Source organism: Pinus tabuliformis, chromosome 7 (genome assembly GCF_031772625.1).
Source record: "Pinus tabuliformis cultivar Carrire ecotype Pingquan chromosome 7, CPIR1, whole genome shotgun sequence".
NCBI lineage: Eukaryota > Viridiplantae > Streptophyta > Pinopsida > Pinales > Pinaceae > Pinus > Pinus tabuliformis.
In genome coordinates this window covers 967,811,140-967,830,464 of record NC_142293.1, presented here as the reverse complement: position 1 = coordinate 967,830,464, position 19,325 = coordinate 967,811,140, and the positions used below count along the sequence as shown (strand labels likewise).

At 41.0% G+C, this 19,325-nt stretch overlaps 1 protein-coding gene across 1 annotated transcript in view; it reads right to left on the bottom strand.

The window, feature by feature from the left end:
• Positions 1-305: 305 nt before the first annotated feature.
• The window catches only part of LOC149250831 (potassium transporter 2-like), a gene marked incomplete at its 5' end in the record, with an annotated part of 88,796 nt that continues 69,776 nt past the window's right edge, over positions 306-19,325 (bottom strand). The window contains 5 exons of the mRNA XM_089459250.1: positions 306-1,562; positions 1,702-1,956; positions 2,086-2,203; positions 2,341-2,393; positions 2,520-2,780. Coding sequence (XP_089315376.1) covers positions 472-1,562; positions 1,702-1,956; positions 2,086-2,203; positions 2,341-2,393; positions 2,520-2,780 — 1,778 coding nt within the window. The remainder of the gene's footprint in view (positions 1,563-1,701; positions 1,957-2,085; positions 2,204-2,340; positions 2,394-2,519; positions 2,781-19,325) is intronic.

Genomic DNA, 19,325 nt, shown 5'->3' with positions numbered 1-19,325 from the left:
AATAATTTTTCTAACATGAAGCTAAATAAATCAAAACCTAATTAACCGGTGCAAACTCCAAACGAAGAACATCACATTTTTCATGATTTCCTTATTATGTCAATGCAGTTTTTGTTAGTTAGTAAAGTGCGAGTGTTTCATACTTGCACTAGAGTGTTGTATAATCGCTACATTCCACTGTAATATTCCCAGAATGAGGAAGAGCATGCTCGTTAAAAAAAATTATAATCTACTCTTGTTGTCATCTGCCTACATTCCATTGTAATATTCCCATAGTGGGGAAGTTCATGTCTTCTACATAATGATAATAAAAAGCATATTGTCAATGCTAACTTGCAGAGAACATTTAGATTCATACCAGCTTCCAAGTCCTAGCTCCTCCGGAATTGAACACAACACAAACTCATACAATAAATATCAGTACTCCCTTGTTATTTGAGGGGATTTACGTTAGCATACAAGGGTCCCATATCAAACGGAATAAACCATGCCAACTTCTATAAGTGCCGCATGAGGAACACACAATGCCACTGATGACCCCCTGCAATTCTTTCTGAGAAAGTTATATGCAATATCAATGACAATCTTCTTGAGAAAACTCGAACCTTTTCTTGCCTTCACATTGGAATGGCCTAATATATAGGTAGTTCCATGTTCCTTGGCCTCCAGAAGTTCTTGTAGCTCCTTTCTTAGAACAGGATCTGATTCAGGACTGCTAAGCAGAACAGACTGAACTTCCCTCCACCAAGCTTGAAAAGGAAAAATGGGTTGTATGACGTCTTGGATGTTTTGGATAGTTGGTGACATAATGTAAGACACTGTAGCAGAGTCTATGCTCTTCACTGAATCACAACTTCGAACAATATCAATGGCATTTCCAGAGAGCATGGGTGTTCCCATGACAGCCATCTCCTCTTCTTCTGAAGATTTACTAATCGAATAAGAGTTTCTTTGCTCTGAACAGATAAAGTCCCCAAGGTTACGGATAAGTCGGTCTTCAAAATCTTCATTATCTTTTCGAGCATCACGGTATCCATATCTTATAATACATCTATACAAGCCGAATTCGTTGGGGCCAACACGCCCAATAAGATACCGTTCCTTTGCTGGAACATATGGTACTGGGACAGACTTGATGCACACAAGGACAAGAATCTGATGGAGCGCTGAAAAATTTGTCACAAAGTGTGAAAGAATTGGAGGTATTCCAGTGACAAGTTCCGTATATATAAGCCCTATACCTGGAACCCTCACCAATCCTAGACTGGGACCTAGATTTACGAGCCACCTTAGGGAGACCTTATTTTGCAGGTCCGATTCATACTTCACAAGTGTGCCAGAGTGCCATGCATACATAATTGTCATGAGGATGAAGGATAAAACTAGGGGCACCCAGGCCCCATCTATAAATTTTACAAGAGAAGCCGAAAAGTACAAGGATTCGATGAGTCCAAAGAAGATAAGAAAGCACAAAGCTAACAGGAAACTCTTGTGCCAGCACAGAATTATTACTAATGACATGAAGATGGTTGTGACCAGCATAACAGTCATGACTGCCAAACCTGCATCCAACGATTTGTCCAGAGTTCAGACATTACAGCCTCCAAAATAACGCACACCTCAAAGCCATTAATTGATAAGTAAATGTCGATGAATATGGTAACACATAATGGTAACTTATGTAACCAAAAAGGAACATACCACTTGCATTTCCCATGTGCTTAACATCCCTCAAACCAAAAGTAACAGCAAGACATAATGTCATAAGAATCCAGTTGATTTCAGGAATATATACCCTCCCATGTATTTTATCTGACGTGTGTACCACCTTTACCCTAGGAAAATAACCAAGTGCCAGAGATTGGTTAATGATTGAAAATGTCCCTGTGATCATGGCTTGGCTTGCGACCACTGATGCTACTATTGCAACTCCAATCACAGGCCATCTAACAGTTTCTGAAAAGGAATATTTTGTATAAAAAGACAAGTTATTATTTTGGAATTGTACTCCTTGAATAAGTATTTTTTCTTCAACAATCTGTGGGACAAAAAACTACTCATAAGTAACCCAACGAGATTCATTACCTGGCACTGACAAGAAATAGCCAATTGGATTAACACATTGATGATGTTGTGAAATGTAAGCAGCTTGACCCATGTAAGCTAAAATCAAGGCAGGATAAACCATAAGAGTGAAAGCGATCTGCAATAAAGTGACAAATCATTAGATGTCTGTATGAGAATTTTTGTCCCCGAGTTAAGAGAAGGAACTGAGATGTAAATATAGATTGGATCTCAGAAAATAAATTGGGCTCTTATACTGCGATATATGTCCTGTACCTTTATTGATAATTGTGAAAAGTGCCCTAGATCTGCGAACATTGCCTCTGAGCCTGTACAAACAATACCAACAAAGAACATCCTTTTTTAACTTCATACAATTGGAGTTACAAAACTGAATTCCAACTTGTCCATTTCACAAGAATGCAATAATTGTCTCTCCTTAAACCGTAACTCACCTGTGATACATAACAGAATGCCACCCAAAGACTTCCATCCTCCAGACCGGGTCTTCCTCATAAACTTGTACATAGCATATGGAGAGAGTGCACGATAAATTTTCGGGTTCCAGTGAATAATGTTATATAGGCCAAGTGCACTGATACATAGAAGCCAAATCATAACAATCGGGGCAAAGATGAAACCTATCCGATGTGTCCCATAGTGTTGTAGTGCAAAAAGGCACACCAATATAAAACATGAAATAGGAACCAATACATCTGCAGAACAAAACCATTTAGAAGAAGCAATATTACAGTGTGAAGCTTTCCATTTCAACTATACCAAATACTTTGCGACATGTCTATCATACTATGCAGGAAATATAGAAACTTTAAAAAGATTACTTCATAAAATATATTACGAACACCAAAAGCAATTGCAGCCACCAGAGGGTTTTGCTCTTTTTAAAGACAAATATATATGTATATTGAGGCACCCTCTCTCTCTCGTGCTCTCCCACTTACCTGCTAGTCGCAGATAATGGCAACAACATAATGCTAACTGAAGAAGTTATTTGAGATCTGGGGTCAATAGAGATAAGGATGATGGAGGGTTTGACTTAGCTTAGTTGGGTGAATGTATCCCAACCAGGGTTGTGGGGGAGTGCCCCCCCTTCATGCTCCTGCTCTCAATTCGCACTCCGAGTGGGAGCGGTTCGGGAGTGCGCTCCCTGAAAAAAAATGCTCCCTGGTTTTCGGGAGCGTTTACTCTTTTTTTGCAATTTTTTTTTTGCAGTAATATTCCAAACGCAATTTTTTTTAAAAAACCAAATAAATTTTGAGTGGGGCAGCCTAATGATCAAACCTATGGCCCCAGTATTGATATGCGATTCATGGTAATGTTAAATTCTTAATTATTTTTCAAAGAACCAAATAAATTTTGAGTGGGGTAGCCTAATGATCAAGCCTATGGCCCTAGTATTGATATGCAATTCATGGTAATGTTAAATTCTTAAAGTAAAAGAGACCACTTTTACTTAAATTTTTAACATTACCATGAAATGGCTCAGGATGTTTGAGAGTGGTTCTGACCTCATTGGATTTCATATGGAGAAAGTAGAATTTTAGATTCCATTCAAAATCCAATAGACTTATCAATTTTTCAGGATTTCAGGATTGGGGGGATTGCAATGTTTCCATTGGATTTTGTCATGACTCATGTATTAGGGTATGGAACTCGTATTTAATCAAGAGCACCAATCCCTCTATGTACCTTGATGTTAGTGACATTGGTTGTCGAACTCCTCTATCATAACCCTCCTAAAAATGTACGCATCACTCAAACAAAATCTTGACTTGACATGCTATGCTTTTTCTATCTTATGTTAATGCTTAGAGGGTGATATTACAGACAAAGATCCCTATACAGATCCAGAGGTAATGACAAATATACCTCTGGATAATAATGCTTAGAGGGTGATATTAATGACAAAGATCCTGATTTTCCAACAAGACTAAAAAATTAGACATTTTTCGTGGCGGCAAGAGGCCCAAGCATTAGCAATAGATAATAGATTTACTTGTCTTTTCTAGTTTCTAGTAGTTTTTATAGCTATTGACTCTTTCATATTTATTATGATATTTTTGTGACAATTTAAGTTTGAAGTTGGCAATTATAACTCATTAGTAATGAATTATGAATATAATGCTTCATGAAAGTTGAAAGTTGTTTCATTTCATTTCATTTCATGTTTGATATTATTTGTTGTAATGGTTACACTTAGCTGACAAGTACAACTTTAGTGATCAATGATGATAAATGTTATATATTGAATTTTCAAAGCTTGAAACTTTAAGATTGATGAATCATGAGACTCAATATGTTGTATGTTACTATGTTACTAACTTGTGGATGTGGTTGATGAAGATTATAACTTCTAGATTATTGTTGTTATATGGTTCAATCTATATTTTTTTATATCTAATTCATCATTCTACATGATTTTGTTGACATATATGCATCAAAATATAAAAATATATAAAATATATATTATATAAAAAACGCTCCCAGAATCGCTCCCAAACCGAGAGCTTTTGAAAATGTCGCTCCCACTTCCAAGTAAAATTGATCCCAACTAAAGACTTTCATTGCATAAACAAACATGATGTTGGGATTTATTGACCCTATGGAGGACAATACTGCTGAGGGTAGCACTAAGCCATTGTGTGAGAAGGGATCTTCAATTTTGGTAATACAATGCCCAATAAGCGTCAGATAGAGGTATACCATGTCCATCAGTGTAAAAATATAACCTAGAATAAGGGTCAGAGAGCAAGAACAAATAGTGAGGTTGAAGACTAGAGGGGCATAGAGGACAAACAATGGACAACAATTGAAACTGCTTGAAAAAGCCAAGGGTGGGCTCTGAGAAAACAGATCACACTGACAACATGATAAAGACAAGCAAAAGTGCGAGGTTATGTTTAGTGAAAAATGTTGATTTGGGGTAGCATCGGATGTGCTTTAGCCACGAAAATTGGTGGAGAGGCTAAGGCACATGAGATCTCCAATACCCAGAAATGGTTTGGGCAGAATCTAACCAGTTTGGGAGATATTAAAATAATTAATATTTTTAATGGAGTCCTAAGTCTAAACTTAGGGAGAATAAAATATTAATGTGAATTAATATAAAACTGAGTTAGAATGGTCCAAAAGTCACAGATCAAGCCAAATCTAATCTTAGCTGTTGATTAAGGACTTAATCTCGGCCGTTGAATTGTCAACGAGAAAAGTATAAGAGGAGGCTTGAGGGTCACTTGGAGAACACATCGAGTTGATCAAGAATTCGATTTTCTAGGGAAGGGCTTGCTGAGGAAATCGAAGGAATGATCTGAGTTGTAGCTGAGGGGTAGTGAATACAGAAGCAGAGAGGCAGAGAGGGTACCAGGAGCATCAACGCAGAACCCGAGAGCGGGTTGACGCAGAGCCAGCTAGAAGCCACACAGAGGCAGCCAGGAGCTGCGCAGTGCCAGAAAGAACCAACGTGGGAGACGCAAAGGCTCCAGAGGCTGACGCTGGGCTAGTTGGGCTGACGCAGACCCTAGAGGTTGAAGCTGGGAGATTTCGTGGGGCAGACTGGGGTTGATATCTGTCTCCGACTTAGAGGTACTACTGCCGAGGGCATTCTCTGTTGGGTGAGCCATTTCTGGCACCCAGATTGTATTCTGAAACTGCTTAATAATAAAACCCTCAAATAGCTGCACCAATTTTCCCACATTGGGCTTTTCCAGGGACATTAGTCCAAAAATAACGGTGTCACTTGTGTTCTTGTTTTTTCCTTCAGTTGATGATCTGTATGTGTTGAGCATGTACTTGTATTTATTTTCAGTATTTACATGGTAAATAACTTGTTAATTAACAAAACAAGTAGGAGGCTAAGGAGGGCAGAAAGAGGCTCACGCAGTGCCACGCAGAGACCAGGAGGGTTGACGCAGTGGCTAAGGGAGCTATTTTTGCCAGTGTCGGGATTGCGCAGAGCCTAGAGGCTCAGTCCTTCAGTTGCTGGGGCATAGGAAGCTATGGGCAGTTTGCGAGAGCGAAGCTGGTGGGGTACTGTGGTCAAAATAATACCTAACAGGGCAAAACCAAGGTAGAGGGAGTTGTTGCCGAGGCGAATTTCTAGCCAAGGAATCTGGATCAGTGTTGCAGTTGCACAGACGATTGGAGAGGGGCAACTTGACGGTTGGTAGAAGGATTTCCAGGAGGTAAATCGGGACTCAGAGGGAGTCCAGAAGAGAACTTCCAGACGGGAAGTAGAGAGACTCGGAGGAGTCGAACCGAGAACTTCTAGAGGGGAAGTAGAGAGACTTTGAGGAGTCGACAGAGAAGAGCAGAGAGATGGCAGTGAACGGGGTAAGAGATCAGGATAGACTGGATGGAGCCTCAAACTTCATAGTCTTGAAAGCCAGGATCTTGTCCGTTCTAGACAGGAATCATCTCAAGGACTTCGCCTTGAAAAGGATAGCGATCCTAGTTGACCCGGCTGAGAATGATAAGTACGAAGAGGCAATGGCAAGGGCCAAGAGCATCATCCTTGACGAGGTCAAGGACCATGTAGTACCACATATTAAAGGACACGACAAATGCGATGTGGGAGGCCCTAACGATATTGTATCAACATACTTCCATGCAGAGGAAGATGCTACTAGAAAATCAGTTGCGGTCATATCAGGTGCAAAAAGGATAACAAATCGACATCTTCCTCGATCGATTGAAGGAGATCCGGGATCAGCTGACTTTCATAGGGGCCACGCCGGATCAAGAATTAATGATGAGGACCGCATTGAATGCAGTCTCAGAGGAATGGGAGGTATTTGTCCAGAGCATACTGGGCAGATCGACCCTTCTAGATTGGGAGGAACTGTGGGCGGCACTTCGTTAGGAAGAGATCATAAGGCTAACCAAGGCAGGAAGTAGCGACAAGGGGGTCGGAATCAAGAAGGAGGAAGAGGAGGATGTTGCCTTAGCATCTGAGGGAAAGCAGGAGAAACGAAAGAAGGACCTCTCCAAGGTCAAATGCTTCCACTATGGGGAACTGGGTCATTATGCGAGCCAGTGTCCGAGGAAGAAGAACAAGGGAGAGGCTTCTAAGACCAAGGTTGCGCCAGCAAGGGCGGAGAAAGAAGTGGAGACAGATGATGACTGTGCCATGAGTGCTCATGCACCTCAAGATAGGAAGTGGGGAGACATCGAGCTGTAGTCAGACGGACTATAGGCGATGAGGGGCAGGATCCTCGAGGTACCCAACCTCTTGGATTATACCTTGCTACGGGAGCCCTGAAGAGGAGTAGCAAAACTAACGGAGATGTCAGAGTTGGGAGATCGGTTACTTACTTCTCAGTAACTGGGTTGCAGTGCAGTAGTTAGTAGTGGCAGTGCTATAGGAAGCACGATGCAGCATGATGAGAGGGGTTGCAGTGCAGATGCAGTAGTGGCAATGGCAGGGTCATGGGTAGCAGCATGGATGCAGAGGGAGCTGCCGTACAGATGCAGCAATGGCAGTGGTAGTGGCAGGGCCATGGGTAGCAGTACATGATGCAACAGTGCAGAGGATGTTGGACAGCAGGCCTAGCATCAACACAGGGACCGATGCCAGATGATCAGGGTGATGCTCAGTGAGGAGTATTACTAGAGCATAATCCTCGCTAAGAGGGAGTGTTGATTTGGGTTAGGATTGGATGTGATCTAGACACGAAAATTGGTGGAGAGGCTAAAACACATGAGATCTCCAATACCCAGAAATGGTTTGGGCAGAATCTAACCAGTTTGGGAGATATTAAAATAATTAATATTTTTAATGGAGTCCCCAAGTCTAAACTTAGGGAAATTAAAAAATTAATGTGAATTAATATAAAACTGAGTTAGAATGGTCCAAAAGTCATGGATCAAGCTAGATCAAATCTTGACCGTTGATTAAGGACTTAATCTTAGCCATTGAATTGTCAAAGAGAAAAGTATAAGAGGAGGCTTGAGGCTCACTTGGAGAACACACCGAGTTGATCAAGAATTCGATTTTTTGGGGCAGGGCTTGCTTAGGAAATCGAAGGAGTGATCTGAGTTGCAGCTGAAGGGCAGTGAATACAGAAGCAGAGAGGCAGAGAGGGTATCAGGAGCATCAACGCAGAAGCTGAGAGAGGGTTGATGCAGAGCCAGCTAGAGGCCACGCAGAGACAGCCAAAGGCCACACAGAGGCATCCAGGAGTTGCGTAGTGCTAGAAGAACCAGCGTGGGAGACGCAGAGGCTCTATAGGCTGACGTTGGGCTAGCTGGGCTGACGCTGGGCTAGAGAGGCTGACGCGGACCCTAGAGGTTGACACTGGGAGATTTCGTGGGGCAGATTGGGGCTGATATCTGTCTCCGACTGAGAGGTACTACTGCCGAGGGAATTCTCTGTTGCGAGAGCCATTTCTGGCACCCAGATTGTATTCTGAATCTGCTTAACAATAAAACCCTCAGATAGCTGCACCCGCTTTCCCACATTGGTTTTTCCGGGGACATTAGTCCAAAAATAACGTTGTCACTTGTGTTCTTGTTTTTTCCTTTAGTTGATGATCTGTATGTGTTGAGCATGTACTTGTATTTATTTTCAGTATTTATATGGTAAATAACTTGTTAATTAACAGAACAAGTAGGAAGAAATAAATCAGAAAGTACATGAAAGATTTCTAATAGTTAGACTTAAAAATTCAACAAAAAATGGAGCCACCATGGTACCTGGTATGCAAGAAAGGCCAGTATTAGACATGCACAAGTTTTGGAAATTTGGCTGTCTGCAACATTCAGGAAGGCACCATTGGAGCCTAGCAAGACTCTAGACAACACATGACTCCTGATGAATAAGAGCTGTGATGGTTGATGAGTCATGATAGCAACAAGTTTGAAGAATTCCTTTTGTTGAGAAATGCAACTAGTTTTGGTCTTCATAATTGTTGTATTAATTTCAATATGTATCCTATGTAACAAACAAGAAAAATAAAAAGAAAAATTATTATTATTAAAGCATGGGTTTCATGCTCATTATTGATGGTCTTTTAGGAAAAAGCATGTTCTTCTTGCTTCTATAGTTTGTTAGGTCTTAGGATTTATTGTCATGATTCAAAGGAGTCAACATCATGTTTATAAGACCCCTTTGGGCAATTTGTAATTGCAAAAATAATTATTTTTGAGTCTAAAAAGTCCTGGAAGCTCCAAGAGTACAAGTTGGCCCTGGGATCCTCAAGTTGGCCTAAAGGAGGGAATTCGACCCCTTGAGAAGGCTATTTAAAGAGCAGTTCGACTTCATTTGGAGACACACTCACTCACAAGTTCGATCATCAAGAAAGAGTTCGATCTGTAGCTGGGAAGGAGCACCAAAGGAGACCGAAGGTTTGGAAGAAGATGGGTGGCTAAAATACCTTGTTTTTGGGTTGTACCTCTCTCACACGTGAGAAATTCTATGGTTTTTGGGTTGCAGGAAGAGGCTGAAGTTGCAGGGAAAAGTTGTAGTAGGATGAAGTGTAGAAACTAGTATCTAGAAGGAAGGAAACTCTGTCTAGACCTCATTGACCTTAGGAAGAGCAGTCTTGCTCTTGGAAGGTCCAAGAAGGAGGTCAAATTAGGGTTTCTGCAAGCGCTGCAGGGATGAAATTGCAAGTCGAAGTTGCAGGTCAAGTAGCAGTGTTGTCGTTGACAAATTGAAGTTGCAGTGTGTAGCAGTTTGGTGCAGATTCAGAAGTACTTGAGTAAGGGCTGAATTGGTACTAGGAGCACTTGGTCTAGGGGTTGGTTCTTTGTATCTCATTTGAAGCAAATTCTAATAAGAGAAGAGTTTCCGGGTTTTCCCCTTGGAGGGGTTTTTCCCTGGCTAAGAGCCTACATTTGTGTCCTCTTATGTTGTTATTGCTTCTTGATATTGTTTGATGAAAAAGATCTATTTTAATTAAAAGAACATAAAGAAGATTATGATTCACAAGCAAGTATCAAGGTTAAAGAAAATAAGTTTAATCAACTACCACTTTACATTTTCTAACATGGTATCAGAGCTAAGGTGAACAAGGAAGGCAACCAAAAGGACATTAGAAAGAATTTTTGATCAAGGGATAGGAAGCTCTAAAGGCCTAAAAGAAGAAGATTGTCTCTTGAAGGGATCTGATTAAAGGCTCGTTGGTAGAAGACTCTTTTAATCTAGGGTTTCTACATTGAAGAAGATCAAAACTACATCCATCTTGTAAGAAGGGTATTGATCTCACAAAAAGGAAGTCTATTTGTAAGGCATCAATCTTGGAAACTGTTGGTGGAGTAATCCTAGGGAACATTTTTCAAGGGCATCGTGAAGAATTCTCTGAAGGTCTTGAAGACATCAAGAAGGTTGGAGATATTACTCAAGTATCACACTATCTCATTGTGGTTTAATATTCAAGTCATGTAGGTTCCTTCTGCAAGGAAAGCAATAAGCTCATTAGGGCTTCAAAATATCTAGCATGGAAGAAAAGGATTGACGTGATACTCACAGAGCAAGATGTAATGGGATATGTTACCAGAGAAGTTATTGAACTTGAGAAAGACAAGACACAGGAACTAGCAAGGTACAAGAAAGGGGAAGTAAGAACTCAAAGGATCATAGTGGAAAAAATCAAGGATTCTCTTGTTCCAATTGTGGCAAACTTGAAGACTTCCAAGGCAATGTATGACAAGCTAGTGAATTTGTACTCTGTAAGTACATGTCAAAAGATGTCATTACGAAACAAGCTATACAGAATGAAGAAATCAAAGGATGAGGATATGGCATCCTTCCTCATGAGAGTCTCTCAACTAAGAGACCATTTGCAAGGACTTGGGGAACCCATCACTGATTCTGAGGTGACCGTATGTGTTCTGAATGCATTGCCACCAGAATGGAGCAACTTTGCAACAAGTGTCTACTCCAAGAAGGATTCAACTCCCTTTGATGAGTTGTGGGCACAATGCATACTGGAAGAATCAAGGATCAAGGTCAAGGATGACATTGGATCAGATGAGCAGACTCAAGCCTTTCTAGCTCGAGTCAAGAAGATGAAGAAAGGAAAGTTTGGCAAGTCCAAGAAGAAATATATGTCCAAGGTGCAATGTTTTGGATGCAATGAATTTGGACACTTTAAGAGGGACTGTCCAAACAAGAAGAACAATAAAATAAAGGATAGAAGTGAAGCTCATGTAGCTGAAGCAGTGGGAGAACCTAAGAAGAAGGCAAAGAAGGAAGAAGTGAAACATATTTACAACTGAAATAAGGTTCACTGACTTCTCGGTTCTTTATGAATGTTGATTTCTCTTTAAGATGATATGTTTTACATGAGCATCACAAGATAGAAGCATATGATAGTAGCATGTCTAGAATTTATTATGTTGATTAGTAGAGATCATCTAGGATATTATGTTAGATCATTTTGCATATTGTTCATCCAGAGATTATCTAGCATTATGTTAGAGGTTGTTATCTTGCTGAAATGGATCATCATGATCCAGGAAGGACCATCATTTTAGAAAGTCCTTGGAAAAATCATCATGACAGGAATAGTATGTATTCTATGTAATGTCGAAACATATTGTTAAAAAAGGATGAAAGGTTGCAATGGGGTAGGATACAAACTTTTTGTGAGATTTATGATATCTATATGATTGGATGAAAGCATAGGAATGTATGTTGAAAAATAAATTTTAGATAAGATTCATATGTGCTTATGAAATGAAGTTGGTTATAAAGATATGCTTAAGTACCAATGATGCTAGAAAAGAGTACTATGTGACTTATGTATAATATTGGGACTTTCTCTAGAATATGTATTTGATAATGATTAACATATAGTATAATCTCCAGAAGAAATGTTGTAACTTGGTAATCAAGTTCGATCCTTGGGCACTCTTTATGCATAAAGGAAATATCAAGTGGAGATGGTCAATGTGGATGTTGATAGTACAAGAATGTGACCTTGGTGAGGTGTTAATTTTAGGATAACAATGGTATGTTCTATGCTTAGAGCAATTTTACTTCGATTTCTTTATTAGCCCAATATCATATCCAGTTCAACAATCACATCAACATGATAGTAAAATGCAGATAGAATATAAACAATAACAGTAGAAGACAAGCCAACACAAGAGGACACAAGATATGGCACCAGCCAGGGACAAACCTCAATGTGGGGAAACCCTTGATCAATTCTTCTTATAATTCTTCAAAAGTTCAACAGAGAGAGAGAGTACAATTTACAATATTCACTTGCCCAAACTGATCAGTTAAAATAGCAAAAACAGAAAGCCCTAACCAGAAAGTAAATGCTGGTCCACAAGGTTGAAATTGACCTCCAAAACAACTCGGTCAACTCGGCCTCCAATAGCAAGATAATGCAGCCCAAAACAATCCGAAAATAACCAGTCAAACCTAGTCAACAAAAGTCAACGCAACAACTTGAATTAGGTCAGTCAACACAACAACTTGAATTAGGGCAGTCAACGCTGGTCAACGTAGGGGTCAAACTGCCTCGGTTTTTGTGCCCAGAACAATGCCCTGCCCAAACAGAAGTCTCCCTCACAAAAACAAAGTCAAACAAGGTCAACACTGGTCAAAGTCAGCCTCCTGAAATTTCGGTCAAATCTGGTCAACGCAGCAGCTAGAAAAGACAGTCTTCCTTTCGCACGTGTGGAGAGAGAGAGGCCCAGAAACCCGTACCCAATCCATATGAGAGACAGAAAGATGAATGAGATGAGATGCCAAAATGAGGAGAAGGCACCTTATATTTATATGTAACATTGAATGCTGGAGGAGGCTAATTTGATGGCTGGCCGACCTTGACAATTTGTCCATAATCAAAATAAATTCATGACTTCATTTGTACATGTCAGAATGGGATGATCTTTAGATCAATCCTACACCTCTCTGAAAGAGGAATCTAAGAAAAATATCAGCTGCCTTATAAGAGCTGTCCAAAGTGATGTTTGGCCATAGTTGCCAAATTTAACACTCCCTCTCAACTAGGGAGAACATCACCTGCCAAGCTGTCTAGCAATCTATACCATCCCTGTCACTGCACTGCTCTGCTTAACCATGAAGAAAGAAGAAATGATCGAGAATGTATCATACCATTCTCCACTGACCTGAAGTCAGTCTCCAACAACAGAGAGTGTGTCATACCACTCTTAACTGACTCGCAGTCAGTTTCCATTGATCCTAAATCAATATCAACATCCTAGCATAGGGAGTATGGTAGTACACAATGTGTCCATCAGTATTACTATGGTCCCTATCCTCATTTCCCTACTCATTGGCCAGATGAGAGGTACTTCCCATGAGTCCCAGACTGCATGAGTAGGATGTCGACAGGAGAAGGTGAACCATTCATCCTGCTCATATGCCAAAAGGGAGGGTGAACCACTTAGCCTATGCATATGCCACCATGGGGTATCCGAGGGGAAGGTGAACCATTTGTTGATTTTGGGTAGCATCGGATGTGTTATAGCCTTGAAAATTGGTGTAGAGGCTAAGGCGCATGAGATCTCCAAGACCCAAAAATCATTTGGAGAAATTCCACTCAGATGAGGACTTATTAAAATAATTAATGTTTTTAATGGGTTCCTAAGTCTAAACTTAGGAAAATAAAATTATTAATGTGTATTAATAAAATATGGGTGAGAAAGTTCTAAGTGACGAGGATCAAGCTATTTCTAATCTTAGCTATTGATTATGGGCTTCATCTCGGCCATTGACTCGTCAACAGGAAAAGTATAAGAGGAGGCTTGAGGGTCAGTTGGAAATACACCAAGTGATCAAAGAATTCGATTTTCTAGGGCGAGGTTTGCTGAGGAAATCGAGTTAGTGATCAGAGTTGCAGTGAGGGGAAGATTAGCAAGGGATTTTCATCTGAGGCTGAAGAATACATAGCAAAGAGGCAGCGCAGTGCCGGGAGAGACAACGCAGGCCCTAGAAGGGCTGACGCAGTGAGACGCAGAAGCCGCAGAGGCTAATGCTGGATCTCAGAGGTAGCGCTGGGGAGATTCAATGGGGAAAACTGGGAGTAGATCAACAGATTCTGAGCCGGGATAGGGTGACACAACTCCTGGAGGAGTGGCGCAGTTCCAGTGCAGTGCTTGGAGCAGCTTTTGCTGTCTAGCATAAGGAAAATCCGGAGTCGCTGTGGGGTTTGATCATCGGTTTGTTGATTTGCCAGAATATCTGTCTCCGGATAGAGGTACTACTGCCGAGGATATTCTCTATTGGGTGAGCCATTTCTAACACCCTAGTTGTATTCACAAAATCTGCTTAATAATACAAACCCTCTATATGCTGCACTGGTTTTCCCAAATTGGGTTTTTCTGGGGAAGATTGTCCAAAAATAACGGTGTCCCTTATGTTATTGTCTCAGTTTATTTTAGTGCATGATCTATATATTTGTGAAGGCTACAATAGTGTTTACTTCGATGTTTATGCAATTAAATAACTTGTTAATGTAAAGAACAAGTAGGAGATTGTAAACCAGTAATTGCAGTAGGGGATTTAGATGTGTGTTAGATTCAGGAATTCACACCATTCATCCTGTACACAATGCACCACTAGGGGAGGGCGAGTCACCCTATGGTCGCTCATCGCTCCAAGAAATACCCCAAGCCCCCGGAGCTCCCAGAGCTCAACATCCATCTCATACGGGACCCTCATAAGAGGGTCTCCCCACGACTCCAAGTCCTTCACAAAAGGTCAAGAATTTGACCTTTCCCAGGGGCTTTGTAAGAATATCGACAACCTGATCATCAACCCCAATGTGTTGGAGCCTTATTGCTCCTCGTTATACCATATCTCGTATAAAGTGGTACCTGATATCAATATGCTTGGAGCGATCATGAGATACAGGATTCTCCGAAAGACAAATCCCACTCTAATTGTCGCAGAAGATCATGGTGGTAACTAGCACATGTCCAAATAACTCACTAAAGAGCTTCCTCAACCAAACAGCTTCACAGGAGGCCAAACTAGCAGCAATATATTCAGCCTCAGCAGTGCTCAAGGAAACCGACTTCTGCTTCCTGCTCATCCATGATATCGAAGCAGAACCTAGAGAGAAGCAACATCCAGATGTGCTTTCATGATCCACCACACTGCCAGCCCAGTCTGCATTAGAGTAACCATGGAGCCTCACATTCCCAACAATGTATCTCAGTAATGTATCCCAGTCCTAACAGTGTATCTCAATCCATAAGTGATTATGCCCCGAAGATATCTCAAGAGATTGTTGGCAACAATCCAATGTATGTGATGAAGCTTGACCATAAACTGGCTCAATGTATTCACTGCAAAACATATGTCCGGACGGGAGTTCACCAAGAACATCAGGGCCCCCACGAGTTGACGATACTCAGAAGGATTTCCAAAATTGGGCCCAACAGCACTTCCACATAACTTCTTGAAGTTAAGTTCCATCGGAGTAGTCACGGACTTGCAGTCCGCCATCCCAAATCTTTCAAGTATATTCACAATATATTTTCCTTGAGAAAGGAAAATCTCGCCTGGCTTTTGCCAGACCTCCAACCCTAGGAAGTAATGCATCAGTCCTAGGTCCTTCATCTCGAATTCAGAAGCCAACTCCCTCTTACATTGATGAATAAGAGGGTCTGCACCTGTCAGAAAGAGATCGTCCACATAGGGTACCAAGATGAAAGGTCTATCATTCTCAACCTTAAAGTAAAGGTTCAGAATCCAGATCTGCTTCACTTCTTGTAAAACCCAGTTTCATTAGATAGATATCGATCCTCTCATACCAAGCCCGGGGTGCTTGCTTCAATCCATAGAGGGCTTTCTCAGCCTGCATACATGTGTTTGACGATCTTGAACTTCGAACCCCTTAGGTTGTTCTACATAGACTTCCTCATTGAGTGAACCATGCAAGAAGGCAGTCTTGACATCCATCTGGTGAAGATTCCATCCTTGCGATGCAACAAGGGCTATAATCGAACAAATGGTGGTGTAGCAAGCAACCGGTGCAAATATCTCATCATAATCTACACCTACCTTTTGAGAGAAGCCTCGAGCAACAAATCTGGCCTTGCACTTTTCAGCACTTCCATCAGCTCCATGCTTGATCTTGAAGAGCCATTTCAAGGTGACAACGGATTTGTCTGTGGGTCTAGGGACCACATCCCAGACATCATTCTTCATAATCAACTCATACTCTTCGTTCAGTGCATCCTTCCAAATTTGGTGTTTGGCAGCTTCTTCGAATGTGCAAGGCTCATATTGAACAATGGTGCTCATTGCAGTTAAGTACCCTTGGTACCTATTCGACTTCTTGCTTTCACGAAATGTCCCCCTTGGTGCAACATGTCTCTTGACATATTCAAGAGACTCCCTAAGCCATGGGGGTCTCCTTTTCGAGGAGGAGGGCTCAGGAGGGGGTGGATCAATGGGATCCATTGGTCCTTCAGCATCGGGCAACTGCTCTTCCTGTGATTCTCCCTGCTTTCTAGAATCTGCTTCTTTTTCCTTCCTTGGAAGAGGAAGGTTACTAATCTTCCTAAGGGAAGAATCCTCATCGAAAGTGACATCATGACTTATCTTCACTTCTCTTTGACTAGGCACATAGATTCTATACGCCTTAGAAGTTTCACCGTAGCCCACAAATGTTCCTTTCTTCCCAAAAGCATCCAATTTGCTTCTCTTTTCTTTCGGCACTCTTACCAGTGAAAACTTCTTCAGGAGTCTTGGAGTCCAACGCTTGATGAGGGCATCTATTTTGAACATACATGGCGGTGTTTGCAACTTCAGCCCATAAGAACTTCGAAAGGCTTTGATCATGATGCATGGCACTAGTGGCTTCTACGATAGAACAATTCTTCCTTTCAGCAAGACCATTTTTCTCAGGAGTATATGCAGTAGTAGTCTCCCTCTTAATGCCATCTTCTCTACAATAATTTTTGAACTCATTTGATTCATATTCAGTTCCATTATCAGTCCTCAATATTTTGATCTTCTTCTCGGTTTGATTTTCGACCAAATCTTTGAAAGAACAGAACCATGAGAATACTTCGTCCTTCTTCTTCAAGAAATATATCCAAGTCTTGCGAGAGAAATCATCCATAAAGATAGCATAATATAAATATCCTCCTAATGAGTTCACGGGCATCGCACTAGATAGATCATAATGAACCTATTGCAATATGTTAGTAGTCTTGCTATCACTTAAGGGGAATGGTCCCCTTGTATGCTTTCCTTTGGCACACCCCTGAAAAACACCTTCATGTTCAACTCTAAATTCGGGCATACCTTTCACCATCTTCCTTGCATCGGGTAGAGCCTTATAATGTAGATGAGCAAACCTCCAGTGCCATAATTCGAATTGAAGTGATGTGTCACAAGACATAGCTCCCAATGGACTTCCTCCAACTTGATATAGGCTATCAACCCTGAAGCCAAGAGTAAATGCATCTTTGAAATTTTTGTTCCACACATGTACCTTTCCATCGATGAAAGCCACCTTGAATCCTTTGTCCTCCATCACCGAGATAGATACCAGGTTCTTCTTTAGATCGGGTACATATAGTACCTCTTGCAGATGAATGGTGTTACCCTGATTTAATTGAAGAGTAACATTCCCAACTCCCTTCACGGGATAGGTGGCATTATATCCAAGGATAATTTCTAGATTTGTATCCCTTTCAATCAGATTTGAAAGGGCTTCCTTATACCCGGTGAAGTGCCCTGAGGAACCACTATCAATCAACCAATTTCCCAATGTGTTTGGAGGAGATGCAGTGGAAAGGGCAGATATAGGATAGAATTCTTTTTGCTTGTTATCAACAACATTAGATTCATCATACCTGGTGTTTCTTGATCTCTTGGAAGGGAGACCATTTCCTTGATGAGAAGCGGGAGAATTCCTTTTTCCTTGGTTCTTGAAGTTGCCATTCCTTTCATTGTTGTTGCCCCTGAAATTGTTGTTGTTGCGATTGTCATCATCATGAGGTGTATCCCTTCTATGGGAACACTTCCTAGCATAGTAACCAAACTTGTTGCAAATGAAGCATCTTCCCTTCCTTCCATTTTTGAAACCCAACCTTCCTTGACTTTACTTCTTTGAACCTGCGTTGTTCTTCTTCTTGGCATGAGTGGACAACGTAGTAGGATTATTCCTATTCGAAGGCATCTCCAATTCCATCATCCTTGTTTATTCTTGAGAACATCTAGTCAGCAATTCTTCAAAACCTAGAATTATGTTGTTATTGAGAATAGTAGTGTTGAACACATGCAATTCGAGAGTAAGACCTCCAAGGGCAATGAGAGTGAGCTCCTTGTCAGCAATAGATTCGACCAATCAAAAGAAGATCATTTTTTATCTCGGTAATCTTCATGAAGTAGGATTGAATATCCTCACTTTTTCCCTTCTTTATATCCTTTAGCTTGTTCTTGAGGAAACGAATTTGATTTGCATTTCTAGATTTGAACATGCCAACCAACCTGTCATATATATCCTTTGATGTATTCAAATCGAAGATGTAAGCAACTAAGTGCTTCTGAATAGAATCCCTGATGATCTTCTTGGCTTTGACTTCAGCCTTCTTGTATTTTGTCTTAGCAGCAGCCAGTGCATTTGAAAGAGGTTCTGGAATCTTTCCCTGCACATAATCCATGACATCTTTCTCTTCTAAAGTCAAATCAAGAGACATCTTCGATGCATGATAATCAGACTTATCATGAAGCTTATCATCAGACTTGAAGCAGGATGTGGAGGCCATTGAGACTTGTTCAACTTTAAATTCGGGCATACCTTTCACCATCTTCCTTGCATCGGGTAGAGCCTTATAATGTAGATGAGCAAACCTCCAGTGCCATAATCCGGATTGAAGTGATGTGTCACAAGACATAGCTCCCAATGGACTTCCTCCAACTTGATATAGGCTATCAACCCTGAAGCCAAGAGTAAATGCATCTTTGAAATTTTTGTTCCACACATGTACCTTTCCATCGATGAAAGCCACCTTGAATCCTTTGTCCTCCATCACCGAGATAGATACCAGGTTCTTCTTTAGATTGGGTACATATAGTACCTCTTATAGATGAATGGTGTTACCCTGATTTAATTGAAGAGTAACATTCCCAACTCCCTTCATGGGATAGGTGGCATTATATCCAAGGATAATTTCTAGATTTGTATCCCTTTCAATCAGATTTGAAAGGGCTTCCTTATACCTGGTGAAGTGCCCTGAGGCACCACTATCAATCAACCAATTTCCCAATGTGTTTGGAGGAGATGCAGTAGAAAGGGCAG